The following is a 25,338-nucleotide window of genomic DNA, read 5'->3' as shown; positions in this document are numbered from 1 at the left end:
TAATGATTTTAGTATGCTCCAATTCTGTTGTCCATTTCAACAAATCTAAGCAGTATTTTCAAAAAGTCATATGACTTTTGTCTTCAGCACAAATTCAACTACAATAACATGTAGTATGTCATGATCATACTTTTTTTTAAAAAGACCAGATAAATGAAGATGTTGCAGAACGCAAATTTAGAAGCGTGTTGGAATGTTGGTGAGGGGCGCACACCTTACCCATTCTGTCAAGCTGTTTTGGTCACCTGAAGGGATTCTGTTCAGTCTTTGGAATGTACCAAGCACAAACTTAAATCTGCTCCATTGATTTAGACAATTAACTGGCCATCAGAAAATCTCATCTCATCTCATTATCTCTAGCCGCTTTATCCTTCTACAGGGTCGCAGGCAAGCTGGAGCCTATCCCAGCTGACTACGGGCGAAAGGCGGGGTACACCCTGGACAAGTCGCCAGGTCATCACAGGGCTGACACAGACACCCATTCACACTCACATTCACACCTATGGTCAATTTAGAGTCACCAGTTAACCGAACCTGCATGTCTTTGGACTGTGGGGGAAACCGGAGCACCTGGAGGAAACCCACGCGGACACGGGGAGAACATGCAAACTCCACACAGAAAGGCCCTCGCCGGCCCCGGGGCTCGAACCCAGGACCTTCTTGCTGTGAGGCGACAGCGCTAACCACTACACCACCGTGCCACCCACCACAAAAACTATTTGTAATAAACTAATTTCACCAGAATTAGTTTAACACCATCTATTCACTGCAGAAAAAAATTGGACTCCAATCAATCAATTTATTTATGAGAAATTGAAAACCAGAAAATTAAGATTATACAGTATATTTTCATTTTTAAATTATTAACATGGAATATATATCTTCAACTGATTAATTATTGTTGTCTAATTATTCATTGTGGCTCCTGTATGTTATTTAATGGTTGCGATGAAAGTTGCAGTGTTTTTTAGGGTTTTGTTGCGATTACATTGCGGGAGGAAGTGAAAGTTGCGAGAAATTGTTGCGATTTTCTCTGTGATTAAAATCGAGTGATTTGTTAAATATTAAGTTATTACTGAAAAACTATTGATTTAAAAAAAAAAAAGTCCTATAAACAACTTTACCAATATAAAAGATTACCAGGACGACAAAAATGCAGAAAAAGGCTTTACTTATCCAAATGCACCTGTTGGTTCAAAAGTTAAAGTGCAGAGAACCTCACAGCACAGCATGAAGTTACCTTAAAATATAATATAAATGCCTCAGCTTTCATGTAAGAAAAAAAACTATTAATACTAGTACTGTGTGCAGGCAGTCTCTCCTGAAGACTAAAACAATTATAAACTAATAAAATAAATGGCTCAGGCTTCATAGAAGAGAAAAAAAACACACACACAATTTGAACAGAATCTCACAGTATGATGCTGAAGCTGCCTAAACAATGGAAAATAAAATGCCATTTTGGCAAAAATGTTGGCATCCATTAATTTCTTGTATTAAGTAAAAAAAAAAAAATGTAAAGTGCACACAGTCCTTCACTGTAAACATAGCACATTTTCAGTAACAGAATTTAAGCCTACATAAATACTGACTCGCACATGCTGCTTCTCTTGAACGGAAACACGGAAGTAAGGCGGAAGGTAGTTTGTTGACGTCACCTCAGGACGACGCCAACAATTGGTTAAATTTGCGGGAAAGTTGCGGTGATTGGATATAATTGCAACACCACCCTGAATTCACAGGGATTGGTTGAATTTGCGTTGAAGTTGCAAATCGCAACATCGCGAAATCCTGGAGGGTCTGGTAAACGACCGTTTACTTTTCAGCTCAAATGCACAAAGCCATATTGGCCGGTTTCACAAGCGGAATATCACGCATGTGCACATCGTTCTTTCCGAAGAGAAACATCCGGCAATTCATCAAAACAATATATCGAGTGAGATGCTTCGGAAATCATGAATAAACTGATAAATTTGACATGTAACCCGAATATCGGCGTATTTTGGCACTTGTCTGATCGGACAAGTAACTGAGACGATGAACTTGTCCGACATAAAGGATCACTTGTCCCAGACAAGCGGACAACTGTTAATGTCGAGCCCTATGTGGCCAAAAAGTTCTATTTTGATTTCATCAGTCCATAGGACTCATTTCCAAAATGCATCAGGCTTATTTAGATGTTCATCTGCAAACTTCAGGCACTAAATTTTGTGGCTAGGATGCAGGCGAGGTTTTCTTCTGATGACTTGCCCATGAAGGTCATATTTGTTCAGGTGTCACTGCATAGTAGAACAGTGCACCACCACTCCAGGGTCTGCTAAATCTTTCTGAAGGTCTTTTGCAGTCAAATGGAGTTTTATTTGCCTTTCTAGCAATCCAACGAGCAGTTTTCAGAAAGTTTTCTTCATCTTCCAGACCTCACCTTGATCTCCACTGTTTCCGTTAACTGTCATTTCTTAACATCACGATCTGAGGAAACAGCTACCTGAAAACACTTTGCTACGTTCTTGTAGCCTTCTCCTGCTTTATGAGCATCAATTATTTTATTAGTCAGAATGCGAGGGAGTTGCTTAGAGGAGCCCATGGCTGTTGATTTTAGGGACAAGTTTGGGGAGTCAGAATTTATACAGCTTTGAAATCTGTATCATCTGACCTTTTCTAACGAAGAATTTGAACAAGCCACAGCTCAATAAGCTAATTAAAGTCTGGAACCTTGGTAAGGCCAAAAAAAAAAAAAAAAAAAGTGTTTTTTTCCGGTTACGTAGATTTCAAAACTAGGGTCAGTAGGCAGGCATTTTTTTTTTTTTGAATTTTTTTTTTCAAGATGGCTGCCATAACCTATATTTAGACAGGAATAATTTCACAAAATATAATGAATTTCTTTGCAGGTCACCTGAGTTACCACCTTCTGATGAATCTGATGCAGCATGAGACACCTTTTAACATGAATTTTTCTGTAAATATAACAGCTCAATACACCATGAGAGAGAGAGAGCAGCCCCGCCCCTCCCTGCTCCCTGAGTGGAGCTCGTCGCCTTGGTAACGGTGCAGGGAAAAGACACAATATAACAAGCAAAGAGCGCTTTTTTTCTCAGAGTTCCCTCTCCTCGAACAACGCTGATTTACACGGAAACGGAAGGAGCTATTCACAAAATTCTCACACATTGAGTGCTACAAGGCTCCCATGAACACATAAATGTAATTTTTTTTGTCCCTAGTGTAAAAAATGTGGACACTAGAGCGAGTTAAAAACAAGTGACTTTTCTGATTTTGCAGTAAAAGTGCTGCCACGTTTATAATGGGAGTCTATGGGAGAGCGCGGCTGTCCTCTCCTTACTTTCAGGCTTCTCATTCAAAAACTGTAAATCCTATCGCTCAGGGAGACACTTGTCTTGATTCACACAATGTGTGACTACAACTTTTGAGAAAGTTGTGTGTGTGGAGTGAAAATTGTGGCTGAGAAAACAGTTTAAATGAGAAAGTTAAAGCTTTTTTTTTTTCAAGCTGCCTACACTCTAAACTCCTGAGCGCCACTGGCGTGTAACGCCATAGACACCCATTATAAAGCCTGAATTTCTCCAGATTTGCTCATGGTGTTTGATCTGGGACTGATCAAAAAGTATAGAACCTAGCAAAAAAGTTGAATGCCAGATCCACACAGGAGAATTATGCCTCCGTTTTAAAGTTTGAATCATGTCTCTAGGTGAAAGACAAAATAAGCGTTATCTCTGCTTCTGTTCCCTCCGACGGCCCCGACACACTACTGCCTCCGCCGAGTGCGCGTGCACACCGCATGTCGGGCCGCGGATGATCAACGAAGTCTGCGGGGAATTTGTGGTTATTATCGGTACAAACAGCGCGAATCACAACTTAAATGAGTGCGGTTCAGTTTGACATTATTGTCAGTCCGTTAGATAAACATTTAATTTTATTAAAATCGAAAATTAATATTTAGAGCCTGTGGGTTACAAAAATAAGTCATTAAAGTAGCCGGCTGGACTTAATTGTGTAGTCGGCTGTATGGCCGGCAGCCGGCGCTTGTGGAAAGCCCTGATTTTCCCAGTGAGTGACAAAAACTTCCGGTTCACGCGATTGGGTTATATGTAAAAGTCGCGACTAGGAAAAAAACGAAAAAAAAAAAAAAGTTTAGGGTCGGGCGGTACGGATTAGGGTCAGTCGGGTAACCGGAAACACATTTTTTTGGCCTAAAAGTTACCTGGGAACTCAAATGTATTGGGTTGCCCAAACTTTCACATGGTATTCCTTTTCTTACTCTCCAATTGTACAAAAGAAAAATACACAAATCTTGCAGAAAACGCTGAAAAGAAATGCGTGTTGTCTTTACAGTTATGCCTTTTGGTGATCAGTTCATCTTCTGCTCACTTGAATATTCACAGTAACAAGATATTTTCAGTAAGGGTGCACAAACTTTTGCATGCCACTGTACATACATAAATAATAGGAATGAAGTGTACATGTAAACTCAAAGCACCTGGTAGTTACCATAAAACCTCAGCCATTTTTACTGGTGGGAAGGGGGACCGCTCCTTGGTGTATTTGAGTGACGTCATTCCACACATACACACCCCAACATCAAATCTGACATTTAAAAAAAAAAAAAAATCGGAAATCCCCAGTAGAAACTCTGCACATTCATGTTAAGTTAGCGTGACATAAAACAAAACGATTGTGAAGGTCACTGTGACTATCCTCTATATTGTGCCAAATGTCAAACTTTCTACGGGCTTTTTTGACCAATTTCAGCAGTAGAAGAAATAATATAAAATCATGAAGAGTACCTACAGCCCTTTGGTGCTTGGCAATCTAATAAGAGGAAGAAGTCATCATAATCAATCAATGGGAGACCCCCCCCCCCCCCCAAAAAAAAAAACACCACTTACAAATCTTTCTGTACTTCGGGGTCATCAAAACGTCTCCCAATCAGGCGTTTGGTTGCGTAGAGTGTGTTGTTTGAATTAGTAACCGCTTGTCTTTTGGCTGGCATACCCACCAGTCTCTCCCCTTCAGCTGTGAAGGCTACAACTGATGGAGTTGTTCTTGCACCTTCTGCATTTTCAAGCACCTGTTACCAGATTTAAAAAACAAAACAAAAAGCAAGTTACTTTTTGCCTCATGAGCCCAAGTGAAACCAGATTTATACACATTTCTTGAATTTAAATAAATATAGAAGACAGTCTCACTATCCCAGTCTGATATGCACGCCATTTTATATAAAATGTGTACTTATAGTTTTTCATATATATAAAAAAAACACCAGATACACAATTACTTCTAGGCACTGCCTAAAAACAATGAGTGTATGAGCAAAATATTTACAAGGGCAGAAAAGCAACCTGAATAGAATATAGTATGACCATCAAATTCGTGTCATGGAGTGTACTTTGCATCAATAAATTGCTGCACTGACTTGTGACAGGTGATGTGAGATACACACTGCAGTTATGAATACATATTCATTCATTTTGGACATCACATGTCATGTGCCGGGGGGGGGACCACCAACATTTATGGTGTGACTCTCCTGGGTGTATTGATAATGGGGAAATTGACAACTGGAACCAATAAGAATTGGGATCAACAGAACTCTAACAATGCCAAACTCTAATAAAGTGGTGGACAGCCGTGAACCAGTGCCTTCACTTTACATCATTACTACATAGTTACCATTGAATATCAAACCTGATGTATCAGTTGTCTGGTTACATGCGTTACAGCCATATGCTTTGGAGCTTGGCACACACAGTGCGTGCCACGGACATTAGGACTAGTTACCATGCACCTGTTCCTGATTCGAGCACACTCGGCACATACATAGACGGACTCTCAGCAACCAAGACTTTGTGAAGCATCAGATACAGGGTACAGTGTATGCTACCAAGCCTTGTATTTTGTAATTGCTTTTCTGGTATTGATCCTGTTTGTGCTTTTGGACTGAGTATTACCGCCAATATCCTGCCTGTGCCCCAGTCAACCACTGCCTGTTTTTCAACCCTGCCATTGTCCAAGTTTTGGATTAGTTTACTAGCATGCTTTCAATAAAACAACTCCTGTAGTTACAGCTATCCATTGCCCTCACATGACAGAAACTAAAAACTGTCCAACAAGCTAGTGGACTTGTAAAACTTAACTAGTTTTAGATGAAACAATCATGAAATTTTTCTATAAAACATGCAAGCAAGCCCGTGTTATTTCTTAAAAAAAGCAAATAAGCACTGTGGATAAAAACCCATCTTAAATTTCACTGTCCGGTGCTCAAGTGTTTGAGACACGCTACCTCGCACTTACAATCAGGTACCCTGTGGTGGTACACATTCGTCATTCACATGGACACCAGTAGTCACGAAAGCCATCAAAAATCAGGAGGAAGCATTGCCATATTCTCTTAAGTATGGAGCTCTGCTACTCAGATAGGCACCTGGGAAGAACAGGTCCTGGCATGGGAGGGACTTGGACCCGAAATCACCCCAATTTTTAACCATTTTTAGAATTGAAACAGGGAAATTGATAACTAAATCAATAAGCAGAATCTGACTCTGGATCAATAAAATTCAAACAATGCCCAATTTTAACAAATGGTTCTCTTATTGTTACACCCATTTAGTCCCAATCCTGCAAACTCTCAAACTGTGCATGTGGAAACGCTTTTACATTAATCATTAAATGTAGCCATAACTACTTGTCAATTTTTTCACGATTTGACTTCACCAAGCACAAAATGGATCCCTGATAACAGTCAATCAAGATTTTTTTTTAATCCCCCCCAAAAGTTGACATTTCACCACTTTCCTTCCAGATTTTAATTATGCATTAGACAGTTGTTAACCCAAATCCCAGTAATTTCAGCAATCTCCTTAATTGTTTTCTTTGCTTAATGTCTGCCAAAAATCTGACCCTTGTGAAACAGTGACAACACATTAACAACTAGGAGATATGTCTGAACTGGTTGTATAAGAAACGAGAAGCTCCTCACCACATCAGTTAGGGTTAAAAGAATGGTTATCTGAAATATACTAAAATCAGTGCAGTAACTGCCCAGTCAAAGACTTAAGTATGTGTTTAATTTCAACTTTTCACCCCCCAGGATTTTCAAATCCAATCCATGATGCTACCACCACCATGGTTCACGATGGATAGGGTGTTTTTTTGGGTGATGAGCTCTCTGGTATTTATGCCAAACTGATATTTTAGAATTATACTCAAAAAGTTCTACCTCAATCTCATAAAACTACAACCATATTTTACCACATGGCTTGCGGTGATTCATGCAGGCTTTGTTGTTTTATTATGAGAAAAAGGGCTTCCATCAAGCCACCTAACCCTCAACCCCAGACACAAAGAATGAGAGACTGTCACATGCAGGGAGTGACTAGTGCTTTCCAGATATCTACATTTCATGAGGATGGTCTTCACAGTATTCCATGGTGTGATCGATTTTTTTTTTAAAGGTCTCCTTGCATCGTTTTTTCATTAATTGTGTGGTGGTCTCTAGTATGAATGAATGCCCTGTGAGCTGGTTTTGGTGGAAAAAAAAAAAAACCCCGCTGTGGTTCTCCTGTTTCAGGCTGTTCTAGTTTGCTGGAGGAGTGGGTGGCGGGAGAACGACAGGATTTCAGCTCTTACTCATTAATATTCATGACATGTAAACGTGTTACCTCTGATTGGCTAACAGCACTGTGACGCTATGTCCAGTGAGCCAGAACAAGCGGATGTGGGTGTCTTACTACGGTGAGAGAGAAGGAACAAACCGCGAAGGGAAAAATACCATGCGCTGACGTCATTGAGGTGCGATGCGAGGAAATAAGAAAAATTCAACAAGTGTTTGGGTTTTTACTGAACAAAGAGACGAATAAAATGAACGAGTGACTTAAAAAAAATGTGGGCGTCTTTGTAAAAGCTGTTTTGATTGGCTATTATGGTCTCGACCAATAACAACGCAGATAACACGAATTTTACATCACATTCAACGAGATTTAAACGAGACTAAAGATGGTGACTTACACAATGTGTAAACATCGTTGGAGTTAATAAAGTTTGAACAGCATGAAGGAACATACCCCAACCCCCGAAATTAATAAAAAAAAATCTCAACAGATTTGGCATAATATAAAAAGGTCGTTTTTTACTCAGAAAAAGCAGAAAACTCTCATCCCTGCCTAGCTTGTGACCATGTCATGCATGCCAACGTGAAGAATATGAACATGCTATTTTGTAACAAAAACCTTCGAACAAAAAGTTCATGTTTTACTTACAGCTTGAGAGCTGGTGGTTGATCGTCTTGAAGGCACAGATCCAGGGATTAAATGCAACCTCGAAGCAAAACCACTACTGAAGGCACCGAAGTTTGAAAAGTCACTGTGGTTGAAATGATCAAAACACAGTACTAATGCTGCATTATACTTCGCTGGTGGTGTTCCAAAGATAAATTCCAACCATTTACTTTTCACCTTTTCTATCTTGGGCAAGAAATGCAACGTTGATGTGTTACTGCCACAAATAACACAGGCACGAACTTGTTCAGACATGTTTTCAACTTGCTGTTAGGTCCTCTTCGTTAGCTACTGACGAGATGGGCTCTGCTCAGTGTTGCCAGATACTGATGATGTTTTCCAGCCCAAAATATGTTCAAATCCGCCAAAATGCACTTAAAACTGCCCAATCTGGCAACACTGGCCCTGCTATCTCTCCTCAAGCTTAAACCTGAACTTTCTTCCCGTGGGCGGTCACAAGCCAAGGTGGGCGAGGCCATGAATACTAATTTACGAAGTGACGCAAGATCGTATGGCTTTTTCAGATCCGCTCGTTTTTCCGACCATTTTCTTTCATAAGCTAATACAGGGTATGGGAGTAGAGTTACATTTTCACATGCAGCATGCATATGCAACTCGGAGTGAACTACGGTATTTTAAAAAGAGCCAGTATTAAATGTTTTTGGTGGAAGGGCACCTTTAAGACCTGAAAATTACTGTTTAGTGCTTTAAAAATAAAAAAGGCAAGACTTGGGTTTCTCTAGCCGAAGTTATCTTTGTGCAAAGCTCTGTGTTACAATTGTCAGCAGGTCAGACTGAGGAATGCATCTTTACTAGCCAGTTTAGAAAGCTAGTACTCACTCATTCTAATATTTTATGGGCATGACACAAAACTGCTGATACAAATATTGCCTAATAATTTTTTTTTAACCTGAAGATCACAGAGAATGTGTTACATTTTCTGGTTTTAATCAGATAGCTGGGTGGCAGGGCTGCATCAACCAAAGGAGCAAGTGGTTCAGAGTAAGAGAAGGAAGAAGCAACTGGCATTCAAGGGGGTCCTGAAACAGGGTCTCCTGATATGTTTACTTCTGTTGATGAGCATAGGGGTACAGTACAAGGTGAATGTTGCATCAATACATACACAGAAGAGACAAGGGAACAAGAGTTCCCCACAATTAACTTCATTCTTGACTGATGTAATTAAGTCACTCCCTCATCTTCCTCAGATCCCAGTGACCCCTTTCCATCTGTCTGATCACCACATTTAATCACTCCCCCACACACGCACAGTCCATTGTAAGCGATGCTCCCTCTCTCCCTCAGTCACTCCTTCCCATGAATCCTTCTCTAATCTTCCCACCGGATCCTGCTGCAGCTTCTCTGTTCTCCTCCCTCTCCTCATTACTTGACACATTATCTCCTCGTCTCCAGGCCAGTAAGATCTTCCCCTCCTAATCCCTGCATGTCCAATAGTCTGCTTCTGTTGGAGCAAAGTGTATGTGCAATAGAGAAGTGGAGAAAATCCAGGGCCCCCCATTGACCTGTCTCACCACCTCCTTGCTTCATTCACAGCTTCACTCAAATCAGCCAAGATCAACTTTTATCACTCCAAAATTCATACCTCCATCTCCAACCCTGGTCAACTGTTTTTGCTCCTCAATTCTCCACCAGCTGCACCTTGACTATTACTAAAACCCACGACGTGACTTATCGCTCACGGTCAGTGACCTCCCCATCCCGTCACAGACCGGAATAATTGTCACGGGCATATTATTGCTCACGGACACTGAACTCGTCCTGTTCCGTCTTGGGGGATCTTATCTTAGCTGTCCTATCACATGTCATGGTAACATACTCTAGTTTTCATTGTCACGGTATAGTTTGGATAACATACGCTACTTAAGAATAATCAAAAGAAAGAAAAGAAAAATAAGTGTACATGTTAATATTTAGTTCTTCTTTGGGTCTTCCACATTTGCAAAGAATTTAAAATACATTTTAAATTCTTTGCGTTTTTAATTTCATCCTGAGTTTTATGCCCCAGTCCTTCACATGATGGAGAATACCACCGTTTACATTCAGTACAACTGAAATACAATTCACTATCCCCTGGCATATTGCAGACACAGTATAACTGCTCCACTGTTGAGTCATATTGCTTTTGGGATCCTATTAATATCTGGGGGTTGTCAAAAAATGGAAATTTAACTAACTTTTTCTTTGAAACATTTTTTTTTATTACGTTTCCTCATAACTGCTTTTTCATACATTATTGTTGATGGGCATATGCCATTGCAAATGGAAAAGGCATTAGCAATGGCAAAGAGCCCACAAGCATTACCATTACCCTACATGTCACATGATATATAATTAATGGTCAACAGTTTGGACTTGAGTGGCACAACTTTACAGATTGCTTTGATCACTTTAAAGCGCAAATAAGACTCCCCTGCGCCGTCAAAACATTAACTGTACCATCTTCACAATCGACAGTTGAGAAAGTAATCCAGTGGTTTCCACTACCGTCCAAGTCAGTATTTATGATCTGGACCAGAGGTCCAGATACTGGCAGTGCTTTCATTGCACCAACCTCTACGCAAGAAGTTTTGCTCTACCCTCTCTGGCATTTTTTCGCAAGGTTAAGTTTTTATTTTTAAGTGCAACATCATTTTCCTCACTACCCATGTTAAGAGAAATTTTCACAGCAAGTATATTGACACACCCAGTTTTAGCGGGACAAAAACAACATTCAGGAGAAACTCTGACAGTCTCAGCACTACCTGCCATGACAGTGAACAGCCCCAACTTGGCACCAAAAGAAAAATCATACGATTTCTTTTGTTTACGTACATTTAACATTTGAGGATATTGCTGTTGGAATTAGCTCTGACGTGACGAAAGTCTTACCTTTTATAGATTCAATTATATTTTCTGGTGATGCTGTTTGAAAGGTTGGCATATCGTCCAGATCTGGCCTCGCCAACACTGTGCCCACGAGCACCAGGTAGCCCGCCGGGAGCCTGGGAGGCACCCGCAATGGAAGTTCGAAAAATAGCCAGTGACTACTGCACTGTTCAAATCATATTTGGTAATCTTTAAAAAAAAAATTTATGTTTTAATATGCCTTGAAGTTTAATCCAGAAGCATTTTCTAAAAATCCCCCTAATATTTTTTTTAAATTAGACGCCTAATGTAGATAATTTTCTTTGCCGGGTCAAAGTTTAGCCCACTATGCCAGCGAGCCAACTCCCCTTTGTGTTCAGTCCTCAGTCATTAGCCCACCAATCGATAGCAATCAACACAGTGCGATAAGTAAAGGCAGTTTTGTTTAAAAAAAAAAAAAAAAAAAGTGTTTAAATGTGATGTCAGAGAGCAAGAAAAAGACAACTTATCACTTTCAGGATGAATGGGAGAAAGAGTTCTTTACTCAAGTTGGTGAACGTTGTGTCTGATTTGTGGAGCAGCTGTAGCCTTGGCTAAGAGACACAATGTGGAGAGACATTTCTACATGACACAGAACATTCGATGCTAGCTACCCTCCAGGCAGCGCATTACGTGCTCAAAAGACTCGTGACTTCAAGGCAGCTTTGGGCAGACAATCTTTTTTCACCAAGCCGGCAAAGCAATCAAAAGCGGCTACAGAAACTTCCTTCAGAGCAGCACACTACCTGGCCAAACACAAAAAGGCATTTTCAGATGGAGAGGTGGTCAAAGGGGTGGTCAGTGGTTGCAGACACTTTGTTTAAAGATCAAAAGAATGGGAAGGAGAGCCTCACTGCCATCGCGGATGTTCAGCTAAGTGCCAACACCATCGCCAGGAGAGTATCAGCAATGTCCACCAACTTGGTGGAACAGCTGAACGGTGACACGAGTACATGCAGGTACTTTAGCGTCCAGTGTGACGAGTCGGTGGATAAAACCAGCACGGTGCAGCTGATAGTCTTCGCCAGAATGGTGTTCAGTGATTTCACTGTGAAGGAGGCTTACTTTGCTGCCCCTGAAAACCACAATAAGGGCTGTTGACATCTACGAGGCCATAAAGCGCTATTTTAGAAACATCCCACTTCAAAAGTTGGTATCTGTAACGACCGATGGCGCCGCCACGATGACTGGCCATCATTCTGGTCTTATTGCGCGCTGCAGAAGCGATCTAGATTTTCCCCAGTTACCACTGTATCATCCATCGGCAGGCAATTTGTGCCAAAGTGATGGGTTTTGATCACGTCATGACTCCGGTAGTGAAAATTGTCAACAGTATCCGTGCGAATGCCACACAACACCGGTCATTCAAACAACTTCTGGAGGAGCTGTCAGCTGAGTACGGTGACCTCTTGCTGCACACAGATACGATGGCTCAGTAGGGGTTGAGTTCTACAGTGCTTTTTGTCACTTCTGGATGAAATCAAAGAGTTCATGGAATCCAGAGGCCAGGACACTGCTCCGGGACACTGAGTGGGTGCTTGACCTTGCCTTTCTAACAGACATCACAGGGAAACTAAATCACTTGAACTGTGAACTGCAAGGCAAAGGTAAGAATGTATCGGACATGATCAGTGCTGCAAACACATTCAGAGCAAAGCTGAACATTTTCTCTGTGCATTTGCAAAGTAAGAAATTCCTGCACTTTCCATCTGTGCAGTCAGTTTTGAATGGAAATGCCCCTGCATCTGTAGCCTTGAATGGGGCTGTAGAAAAGTACACCCAGCTAATATCTAGACTTGGGCAAGAGCTTGAAGCAAGATTTCATGACTTTGATAAACTGCAGCCTTGTGTTGCATTCACTGCTAATCCTTTCATGCAGTGTAACATCACATGCATTTCTGAACAACTCTGAAGTATTCAACTTGAATGCTGAGGAGATTGAAATGGAAATTATGTTGCAAAACGACGTTACTCTCAAAGCCCACCAGGGAGCCTCAAACTTCTGGTATCTTGTGGACTCAAAAATACAAAAGGTGTGCACACAGTAGCCTTGAAAGTTGCATGTCTGTTTGGTTTGACACGTCTGTGAGTCAGCTTTTTCGAACATGAATTTCATTAAAAACAAACACAGAACTTGCTTAACTGATCTACACCTTGAAGATTCAATCAGAGTTGCCGTGTCAAGCTACAGCCCTGACTACAGTGCACTGGTGGACTCAATGCAGCGTCAGGCTTCCCACTAGGAGCCATTCGCATGCAAAAATCAATGCATGAAAGGCATTTTAAAACTTAGAAGAGAAAAGAATATTAAGAGAATGATTTCTTGAATGTTATGAATCTGCAATAAGGTGAAATCATTTAAGGATGCAGTTAAGAGTTTCAGCTTGTATGCTGTGTTAGAAGTGCAAGCGTTCCATTACTGTTGCAGTGCAGTTTTCTAAGGAATTGATTTTGAATAGTTTTAACTTTCACAGAACTGTTGTGTGTTGAAAAGGGAAAATTATAACCTTTTATTATTTTGCTTTTGGCATTTCCAGACCTGTCTTTATGCAACAGCTGTTAATTGCAGTGAAAATATCAGAATGATGTGCATGCGTGTGTGTGCATATATATAATTCTAAAAGAGGGCAAATGTACTTTCCCAACATGAGATTACAACAAAATATGTTCATCATCAGAATTAACTTATTAGCATTAGCTAATAAGAGTTAGCATAATTAAACTTTGGAATTTGCAAAAAAGTTTGTAATTCCTAAACAGTATTGGTATGTTGAGATTATGATTATTCATAATTAAAATGTTCATGTTAAAATGCCAGTTTCTATTCCTTAATTATTGTTAATTAAAAGCACATAATTCTACATAGTCTTATTTTAAAGGGATGTTAAGCCTTTTATTTTAAGTAAATTATTTTGAATGACTAGCCCTCCATATAGACCCTTCCCACTGACGTCACCGGAAACCGGAAGTAAACAGACCCTGCGCCATACTGGAAGACCAACAAACTCGTGATCGGGGGAAATAACGGCAGCGCGCGGAATTTAAACTCACGAGGCACTTGATTCATCATAAACCTACAATGGTAAACTTTTGTGCTGTGTTAGGGTGTTCCAACAAAGCTGATGGGAAAGGTGAAAAGTAGTCGTTCTTCAGAATACCAGCTGTGACTGAGACACAAGGGGAGCAAACTAAGGAGCTTTCTGCCAGGAGACAGAGAATAAGTGCATTACTGAGTGCGTTTACATGCACATAGAGAAAATCGAATTTCTGCCGTAGCTCGTCTGAAATCGAAGCTCTAAATGGCATGTAAACACCTTAGGTAGGCTGAAATTGAATCGAACTTGATTTCTCGCAATCGAGCTACACGACCTAGATTATGCGATTTTTGCCGAGCTACTTAGTGCATGTAAACCCTATCAAGCCACGCAGTCCAGCTACTTACTTCAGCACTGCCCCTTCCGGAAGTGACAAGTGACGAGACCACAAGCGGGAAACACAACAGCCTCGGTCGGGGGAAAAAAAAAAAAAAAAAGCCTCGGTCGGCATGACACTTCACCTTAGCCGCCCACTTTATTAGGAACACTTCTGTTCATACATACAAACTACAAACACTCTTCTTAAAGTTTAGAGGTTTTTATTTTTAAAAGGGACAGTGTACAAATTAAACATTATCCTTGTGGTAAGGACAGATGTCTGTACTAGGTTATAGCAGTACATGCTAATTTCCGCCTGTAGTCACTTTGTTTATACTCTTGAATAGCTCTTTTTCATGACGACAACCAGAAGTGTACCAACACGATGGGGCGTGTAGCGCCACCTGTGGCTCGGGTGCACAATGCACCTCATAACAATAGCTCGATTTAAACACCGTGCATGTAGGATTGGATTTCTCTGGCACCCCTGCTGGGACCCTTAGCTCGATTACTGACAGTAGCTCGATTTGGATGTGCATGTAAACGTAGTGACTGTGAGCAAAGGAGAGCCTGAACGTTGCAACCTCCCTATTGGCTGTTTGTAAAAATGTATCAATTGTTGCCCTTCACCGCGGACTCGAGAGACAAGACCTGACGAGTTAGTTCGTTGGTAGCAGAACAAAATGTCTGGACACAAATCGGGTTTTCAGAAAAGGAAAGAAAAACGCAGGGTCGAAAATACAAAAAAGGAGGCAGAAAATGCAAAACGAGTTTTAAGGTAGGACAAATGGTTACTTTTCTGAGGCAGCCCGCCATGGCTGCCTGCAGGCTTATTTATTATAGCCCATTTAGTTAAAATAGTTGATCTAAAATGTTTATAGTTATAGTTATGTGATGGTTGTCCTCAGTGTTCGAACTACGCTGATATTTTCGGGGGGTCCCTTTTTTCCCCTGGGGGGTGCTTGCGCTTGTCTCGGAGCGCGGATCTCCAAACACATGAGAAGCCTCTCTTACGCACATATCACGCGGACTCCACACCTCCACACACGCATCGCATCTGAAGTCATAACTCACCAGGGGAAATCGTGTCCGCATTGGCATGTTCAAAAAACAACCTCGCGTCAACAATGATACCACACGCAAGAAAGAAAAAAAAAAAAAAAAAAAAAAACAGTCAGGCTACTCAACAACCAACCTGGCAGCAGCAGTCGTTGTCATATCAGTTTATTTTATCTTTGATGTAAACACAACACTTCGGATACCGTAAATCCTCTAATACTGGCCTGTATTCCATTACTGGCCGGGACTCTAATATTGGCCGGTCTCGCTGTCGGAGGAGGTAAATAATGGCCGGACTCTAATACAGGCCAGGGCTATAACCAACGATGTTTCTGAGATCATAGTGGCCTTACACAATCGTTCCGATCTGAAAGACAATTGTGATCAGTGGCGCCGCCAGGCGTATGGCCGTACGCACTAGGCGTACCTTGGGGAGAGAGATATTTTTTTTTTAATTATAATTGTTACCTGAATGCTTTGGCAATGCAACATAATTTGAGAAAGAGAGAGAGAGAGAGAGAGAGAGAGACACACGTGTGTGTGCCGGCGCATTTGTGTGCTTCAGGAGTGGGCGGGGTGTGCGTGACCAAGAAAGCTCATTGGTCAATTGTTATGCCCACTTGGCTCAAAGCGGAGATAACATAGAGGAGACCACACCGAACGTAACGTTATACTATGATCATTTATTAAAAGAGATTCAAACCCAGTCAGTAAATGTAAATTACTCAAATGTGTAGTGAAAATCAGCTTCATGCAGTGTAGTGCGTAAAAAGATAAAGGGAGAGAGAGAGAGAGAGAGTCAAAGAAGAGGCTGCAGCCAGCCCTCGTAGCCACAGGGCCAGAGCAGCCAAGCCAGAGCACGAATAAGACCCCCGACAGACCTGGAGGAGGTGCTTTTAAACGCCTCCACCCAACTACCAATCAGCTGGCCTATTGGCCACCATGGCCAGCCAGCCAAGTTGATCAGCTCCCCCTGCAGCCTGGGAGCTGGAAGACCGGGCAACTCATACTAATATGTAGGAGGAATGAGGCAGCCATAGCACAGCAGAGCCGGGCGCAACACAATGCAGATATACTTTTCTTGCACCACTGAGATTCTCTCCAGTTTTGAGAAACGGAGACAGACAATCGTCAGTAGTCAGAGCTTGTGCGAGAATTTACTGAGAAGCGAGTCAAAAATGAGTAAACGAACCCTGAAACAAACGAGCTTGTTTCAGACTTTTACGAAAAAGTCCAAAAGCAGTGATCCAGGGGTGTCATCTGCTTGCCAGTCCTCTCCAGTATCAGCTAGTAACACGCACCGGCAGCTTCCACTCCTCCGCAACCTAGCAGCAGTACGCTGCAGCTGGATGCTAGCTCAGTTCCTTTGAGGGAATTGCCTTCATCTACCTCTGAGTTTGAAACTAGCCATACATCCAGTGAATTTCATATAAGAACACCTACATCTCCCCATGTCCCTTACGATCAGAAGTAGATGGTTCCTCCACCTTGCTGACAAATGAGCCATCAGATAGCTTTACTAATGAGCCACGAGTCAGCCCGCTATCACTGACATCACATTTATCACACATAGGTAAACTTCAACCAGATGCCTTAAAATGTGCACCGGACTCTGTAAAGCTCAATGTCCTACAGAACCGCTTCAAACCAGACAGAGGGTGGGTGGCTCCTTCTACTCTGATTTTCGGTAAACTCAGAAAAATACCCGAGGAGTTTTTCAACGAGTCTACGTACCCCACGTTGCGCTACAGTGTGTCAGAGTCGTGCGTGCGGTAGTGCTGAGCAAGTTCACTAGATTCTAATCGAGGCTATAAAGAGTTTATTGTTTATTGTCGTGTGTAGTTCACATATGTTGTTCAAATAGCCTGTGTTCATGGAAGGCTATTGTTCAATTTCAAGTTAAAGTTCTATCGTTGTTTTGTGTATAAGCCTATAGATCGACTCTTCATAGAAACTGCAGCACGCAAGCGTTTTTTTTTTTGGGGGGGGGGGGGGGGGGGATTACACCGCTAGTGCGTACCTTACAGTTCAACCCTGCAGGCGCCCCCGATTGTGATAACCGGTAGGTCTGGTGGTAACCAGGCAACCAAGCATCAACCTATTTTATAGGTTCAAATAGACACAAAATCTCGTTTTTATTCATTCCACTGGTAGTCTGTTTTGCTCAAATAGAAATAGAGGCCTGCGTCTAATTCTGGCCTCCTTCCAATAATGGCCTGGACCAAGATGCACTTGAGTGAAATAAAGGCCCCGGCCTATATTAGAGGATTTACGGTATGCAAATGCTTCCCGTTACACACGATTGCTATGTCAATAAACATCATTTTGCCAATATTTTAGAGACCTCCCAACATTTCCCAAATCATGTTTTCAAGGGATCTCATGTCTTTCAGGTGATCTCGGATCCCCTGAGTACCCCCGTAGTTCGAACACTGGTTGTCCTGATTTAGACTGGTGTGGTTTTTTTTTTTTTTGGGGTGGGGGGGTGTTGCGCGATGTTGCACCCAGGTCCAGATTAGGGCAGAACCGGCCCTGGCTACATTTCAGGTGTAGTTTGTTTTATGCATGTATGTACGTACTTGCATAGATGTGTACTCGGTCTTCCAATATGGCAACTACCGAAATCTCGCGGCGCGGTGACGTCATGCGGGATCCCTCTATAGTTTCTCATCCTTCGGGTAGCCCTCAGTCCCAGAAAAGTTGGAGACCCCTGGTCTAGATCATGTGTTCAATCTTTGAGACTGTTTCAAAACAAAATTGCCTATACCCAATTTCCCCGTTTCTCTCATTTTGATAGTACCTCTAACATTTGAATGCTCAATATAATTGCATCTAGAGGTACTTCACAGCAACCTTGAAGGGACTTCAGAATGTGTTGAAGCCCTCACTTTGATTAGTTGTAATGGGTGAGTCAGTATCTACAAGTTTACTTACAATCCAGAGACCATATTCTTCCACTCTTGGAAGCAAACGGATTCTAAAACACTTGACAAAAGTTATACTCTACTTTGCATTTTTAACTTGCAGCAGAGCTGCAAATACTTCAAAAAAAAAATTAACTTGCTAATAGTTCAACATGTGCCCAATATACAATACGGTCATCCTTGGCTCCCCCATGGTCGTCTACCCACCTTATTACATCATTCATGAGGTGCCCATTTTTCAACAAATTATTTATCAATTAAATTATATCCCATCACGTACAATAAGGTAGGTGTCCCATATGTCACAGTTCCATCCTGTCCTGTATTGCAGGAAGGTCACTGCCCGAGCGATATGATGTCACATCATGGGTTTTAGCAGCAACCCTGCACCTCAGTCCTTGATCACTGCAGAGGACTTTGCAGTCTTTTTTTTTTGAGGAAAAGATCATGGCCATTCAAAACTTCACCAGGCCTGCCTCCCACCATCCTCCTTGTCTTTCCCCCTTGCTCTCTGCTTTTTCTCCCTCCCCCTTTTCCACCTCTGATATCTCCCAGCTCCTGCTCCCTCACCGTCTGACCACCTGTGCCCTTGACCCCATCCCCTAATCTCTCCTCCAGACTGCTGAAATCCTCCCATTTATCACCTCCCCTTGTCAACTCTTCCCTGGCCTCCAGACACTTTCCATGCAGCTTCAAATGGGCCCAGATCACTCCTCTGTTGGGGAAAAATACCTTAGACCTAGGGCTGCACAATTAATCGAATTTAATCAAAAATCGCGATTTTGGCTGCCACGATTAAATTAAATGAAAATCGCGATTTATTTCCATTTAAAATGCGAGCTCTGCTGTATATCTGATCAAGCACTTTTTGACCAATACTCCGCCAAACCATTAGGGGGCGAACCGACGCATGTAAGGTTTCATTACTCCGCCTAAATAAGCAAGCAAGACAGTGCGCAGAGCTTCAGTGCAGCGGTATCTTCTTCCAGGGGTGATAGCGTGAGAGTAGGTAACAGATTGAGGTGAGAGAGAAAAGCTAACTATGTCGGAACAACAGACTATTTAGCACTGGAGGCAATGTTGTGACCTGCCTTCGCTCATGTTTAAAGCCAGAGCATGTTGATAGGCTGGTCTTTCTAGCTAAAAACTTGTAGGCCTCAGTATAATACTATGTAATTGTTGCAATTGAGTTTTCAGTTCCTTCATCCTTTGGTAATTTCTTGGATAAATTTCATTTATTTGTCATTTGGAAATCAGAATTTCTCTTTTAAATTTCATTCTGCACTCAAAGCTGTTCATATTGTTTGTTTGAATATAGTGAAATAAAATTTTACGTGATTTCCCTAACATCAAGAATAATCGCGATTACAATTTTGATCAAGATAATCGTGATTATCATTTTTTCCATAATCGTGCAGCCCTACTTAGACCCCTCTGACATCCAGAACCATTGCCCTGTTTCTCGTCTCCCCTTCCTATCAGACACTTGAACGTGCTGTTAACCAACTCTCCTCTTTTCTCTCATAGAGCAACCTCTTGGATCCTCACCAGCTCAGCTTCTGAGCAGATTCTTCTGGACATTTCTGCTGCATTTGACACTACTGATCACCCCATCCTCCTGTCATCCTTCTCAGCTCTGGGGATCTGCAGGACAGCCCTAGACTGGTTCAAGTCCTACCTCTCCAGTCACTCCTTCCAGGTTACCTGGTCTGGTTCTGCATCAGCACCATGCCCACTTACCACTGGTGTCCCTCAAGGTTCAGCCCTCAGTCCGCATCTCTTCTCCTGCTACACCCAGTCTCTTGGCCCAATTATCTCTGTTCTTGGTCTATGCTACCACTGCTATGCTGATGACACCCAACTGTTTCTCTCTTTTCCTCCTTCTGACACACAGATCTCCGCTCATATCTCTGCTTGCCATGCAGAGCTGGATGGACAACCATCACCTGAAGCGCAACCCAGGCAAGACAGAGGTAATTTACATTCCCACTCCATCCTCTTCACCCCTGGGCATTGTCATCTCCCTGGGGGCATCTCTTGGTCACCCTCACCCAGTGAGGATGGCTACAAGAAGCGGAAGCAGGGAGGGAAGATGTAATTTGAGCACTGCACAGTACACATTCGCAAAATTTGGAAGCCATCAACAGAAGGTGGTTCAAAACTGGTTAGATGGCTTCAGAAGAACGACCCAGTATTCTTGGATTTGTCAAGATGAAAACAAAATAACCACACTCAATGACGAAAGGCGATTAAGGTTGCAAACAAACTTCTACTGTCCTTCATCCTTGACCAGATGCCCACGGTGGCTGTAATTCTCCATTAAAGAACTTCGCGAGTTCAAACTTTTGGAACAGTTTTCATAGATGCAAGCCTATCTGACTGGCAAGTTCAAAATTAACAAGATTAATCCATAATTCAATAATTAAAAACATGTACGAAATGTTACCCTTAGATGCACATTCAGACAATGTTAACTTTTGCAGTCTTAAAAATACCATCACATGGAATTTTAAATTTTGTGCATTATTACTCACCAAACATTCATAACATTTTGAATAAAGTAATGAAAAGTTACTGTACTATTCAATGCTCAATGTCTATGTTAGCAACATACCTATTAAAGCAGAAAGATATGGAAATTGGATAGTGCACTTCATTTTATGATTATTATTTTTTTTTAAATCGCAAGTCATAGTCATTGCAATATTGACCAGTATTATTGCAGATTTCCCTCATATCAATCAGGCCTACTGACATCACAGACAGATCTTCCTAACAATTGCCTGACAGTCAAGTAAAGAGGGGGGCACATTCACAGCCATCACTGCAGTTATCAGCAGTTTATGACAAAACTGCAATATTGTATCAATAATTAAAAGCCACTGTACCTATAAAGAAGTCACCAGTTAGAAGAATCCCACACAAGTAGCTACAACACTTAAAATGTGTGCAGGAAAAAACTGCTCTAGAGCAGTTTAATATACTCCTCTTCCTACATATGCTGTAGAATTCCTGAACCATCAGCCCTTCTCATGAAAAGTCACTGACAAAAACATGTTTAAACGGTCCAAATAATTTGTGAGAAAATATATAAGCCATTAAAAATAACTATTAGTGAAAAAGAAGAGGCATCTGACCTTTGCTTGTTTACCATCCATGACAGCCACACAAGAATTTGTGGTCCCCAGGTCAATTCCAATCACTGATCCTTTGATTGCTTCTGAGCTAGAACACCCATTCAACACCACAGGATGAAAAATATGCAAGTGAATTAAAGACTGCAGAGTGTACACGTTTTCAACGCCTTTTGATAACTGTTGCACTTCACTCACGCATATTCACGCCTGGATGCAGTCTGAACAGCATGTTCCTTCAACCAATTCCAGCAACCCTAAGAAAACAGTCATATGAAGTCACGTCATTCTGTGAAATTTATTACACATTCCAGCACACACACACTGTACAGCTTGGCTAGTTATTTAACCCATTGCACATATTCCCATCTTCTCTTACATTCATGTCATGACTCTTCAGCTTCATCCTGTGGCCTATAGAGATCTTGCAGTCACGTGACTGGAAAGTACACAACCGCCATCTTGTCGGTCAAAAACACAGCTGAATACTGCTGCACTCGTGTACAGAATGGATCAATTTCAACCGACGGACTACACGGCTCATTTTTCTAATGAGCAGATAACTAGATATATGTCTAAAATAAACGATCTACAGATTTGTGACCCTTATGGCTTACCGGACGGAATTTTCACGACCGGATTTTGAACTGCCAGCGGAATACCCGGACGTGTATAATTACCTCATTAACTTTCCCTCGCTGTTCAGTGGTGAAGCAGTGCGTGCTTATAAATCTCTGCACAGTTATCTTTACAGAAATTCAGGATTTGTCAGCGACTCAGATGTGGCATCTTGTAAACAAGAATCCTCATTGAACAGGTAAGTCACTTAAGTATTGAGTACAGCACTGACCAGCCGATTATAGAATAGAATAAGGTAATTCCAGCTGTAATTCCAAATCGTCCGTCTTGTTTACATGGATCTGGCGTTGGAGAGGTAGAGGCTTAGCAGTGGAGGTTTGAGTGGCTGTTTTCTGAGCTTAGTCAACAGGCCGGCTCTGCAGCCTCGCTTTTGCTTCCACTCCCGGCGCCGCCTCCTCCTTCGCTTTGCTTCCGATAACAATCCACGGAGACCCCGCTGGTCTCGCTATCTCGTCCGGAATGTTGTGCATGCGATGGAAATCGCTACAAACCGTCATTTTCTGCTGGAAACCAATGTCCAGTAAGTCCATACGGTTGTAGTGGATATTGAAGTCCGGTACAGACGAACAACACGCAAAAATACACACAAAAAACATAAAAAACGTGCACAGGTAGCGAGAGCTTGTAGCCGCAGCCGTTGTAGTAGAATTGTATACAGTAGGGTTTTCCAGAAGAAAAGGTAGAAGTAAAAGCAGAAGTAGAACCAGAAGTAGAAGGCGGAATATGGCGTTTGACCGACAAGATGGCGTCTGTCACAATCTGGATCGGCTGTGACGTCACATGCAAGTGCTCCATTTTGCACATTCTGGGACATACTGTACAGCTTGGACTTCAAAACAACCCATGCACATACCCCTTAAATATGTCTACTTTTCAAATTTGTATATTTCAGATTCTTACTTGTTAACTCTTTATAGAACTACTTTTGTCTTTCTTTACAGTATCACCAAAGCAAAATCATTGCATGAGAGAACGTACCTGGCCAAAAATAAATAAATAAATAAATACACCCTTGATACTGAAAATTGCTGCTCTTAGCCATAATATTACTCCAAGATGATTGAACAATATGAAAAGCTAAAACTTATTGGCTGTAATTGGCTACATACTCAAAAGTGGGACCCACTTCGGTTCAAGACCCATTAAAAAACTTAGTGTTTTTCATAATCACACACTGGAATTATGGATACTATATAAAACAATAAATAAATACCCACTGACTACACGCTGGAGAGAAACCCAAACATACAGCTATATCTGCGCCATTACATCTCTCGAGTCAGTCTTCTATCTAGAAACTTGTTGGGCTAGCAAAAATATCTATCTATGGTAGGCAGGCTATTTACTTGCAAAAAACTAACTAAAAAAGGTAATTTGCAATACTAACAGCGAAAAAGCTTGAAACAAACACGCAGGTAAGCGTCTTTTCCCTTTCATTACTAACATTAGCTTTGTCACGTGGTTACATAACATTAAGAAAACAACTGAATCTACCATTAGCATACTGGAAAAAAAACCATCACTGTAGCAAAAGACATCTGGCAAAAATATTTCTTTAAGGAAATCTCAAATTTGTGACGTATAACTACAGAAGATAACCCACCTTTTTCACTAAAGAGGGTACACCTCGAACACAGCTTGGAGAAAGGGTTCGCGAAACTGTTTTTGCTACGTTTAACATTTTCCCCTAATTTTTAAACACTAGAACGATACACTATTGCCAAACCTAAAAAGCAGCTACAAAAATTTATCCTAAATGGAGTTCTATTAAACCACACGATCACTGAGAGCAGCTGACTTCCACCTTACTAGCAGTAGGCTATGCTTCTGGAACTATCCTTAATACCACATGGCTTGATGACACCGCGAGGCAACACTACTCGGACCCCTTAATGGAAGCAATGCAAAATTGCCTGAATTAAAAAAAATAAATAAAAGTTTTAACTAAAAATATTTTGAGGTTATATGAACAATATTGTTATTTTAGTGAATACGATGTACGTTGCAATGGATTTAGTTATTCGTGCCTAGCAAACGCAATCGGCTTGAGTAGCTGAGCTTACAAGGCAGATCAACGGAACTCAAATACAATAAATATGTGAAGGTCGAAGCAGGACCCCGAATGAGATCGTACTAGGGCTGCGTTCTAATATCCATCCTATGTCCTTTCCTAACCACTTTGACCTCGGTAGAAAATGTCATGAAGTTAAGGGAAGACGTGAAGGATAACTGGTATCCTTCCTGATCTCTTTTATGTAGGCATCAGTGGTAAGAACATAGGAAAAGACAACTGTGGTGCTTAGAGAGTCCGACTGCACCACTGAGCTGTATTTAAAATCTGAAGAGCTCATAGGCTCGTCAGAATGAAGCTATCTGGCCGCCATCTTACCGCTCACATCCTGTGTATTTGGCTTATGTTAAACCATCGTATCCGATCAAACTTGCCCCAAGAAAAGTATCTCCTGACTCCCCCCCCCCCCCCCCCTTAATTACCTTCTCTTATTTTCTCAACTTTACCAACATTCCTTACATATCTTTATAGCGCTCTCCTTCACTGTTATTGGTTTTTTCCCTTTTCTAGTCCAGTTTCTGATTTTTTTTTGAACAGTTCTTTTACTATCTACTATAATTATTTTTACGGAGATTATTTCAGTTTTTCTCTTATACAGTGTATCTTTCTCTTTCGTATATTTCTTCTTTTGTTAAACACAAAGGCTGTACAATACTTCCTTTCTATTTAGAGCAGTTGTTGAAACAGGGTTATTTTCTCATGTTATTTGCCATTTTCACTTCATTCTCACGTCTTAACAGTATTTGTTGGTCACTGTTATTTTAGACAAATGACTTAATTTTGATGCTTTTTCTTTTTAAGGCCGTGCAGTGTTTAGCAAATGAGATAACCTTTAATGTGGTAAACAAATGCAATGAGAAATACAACTTGGCAAACAATATAACAAACAAATGCAACTTAACAGAA

General features: G+C 41.4%; 1 protein-coding gene across 1 annotated transcript in view; it reads right to left on the bottom strand.

The window, feature by feature from the left end:
• Positions 1 to 24,222, bottom strand: part of hspa9 (heat shock protein 9) — a 109,492-nt gene extending 85,270 nt beyond the window's left edge. Inside the window, exons 1-4 of the mRNA XM_060927612.1 lie at positions 23,965 to 24,222; positions 21,921 to 21,979; positions 21,726 to 21,813; positions 4,902 to 5,083 (exon numbers count right to left, since the gene is read on the bottom strand). Of these exons, the coding sequence (XP_060783595.1) occupies positions 4,902 to 5,083; positions 21,726 to 21,813; positions 21,921 to 21,979; positions 23,965 to 24,042 (407 nt within the window). The 5' untranslated portion in view covers positions 24,043 to 24,222. The remainder of the gene's footprint in view (positions 1 to 4,901; positions 5,084 to 21,725; positions 21,814 to 21,920; positions 21,980 to 23,964) is intronic.
• Positions 24,223 to 25,338: the final 1,116 nt, after the last annotated feature.

This window comes from Neoarius graeffei, chromosome 8, assembly GCF_027579695.1.
Source record: "Neoarius graeffei isolate fNeoGra1 chromosome 8, fNeoGra1.pri, whole genome shotgun sequence".
NCBI lineage: Eukaryota > Metazoa > Chordata > Actinopteri > Siluriformes > Ariidae > Neoarius > Neoarius graeffei.
Note: the sequence above shows the minus strand (reverse complement) of the source record. Positions and strands in the feature narration are given on the sequence as shown.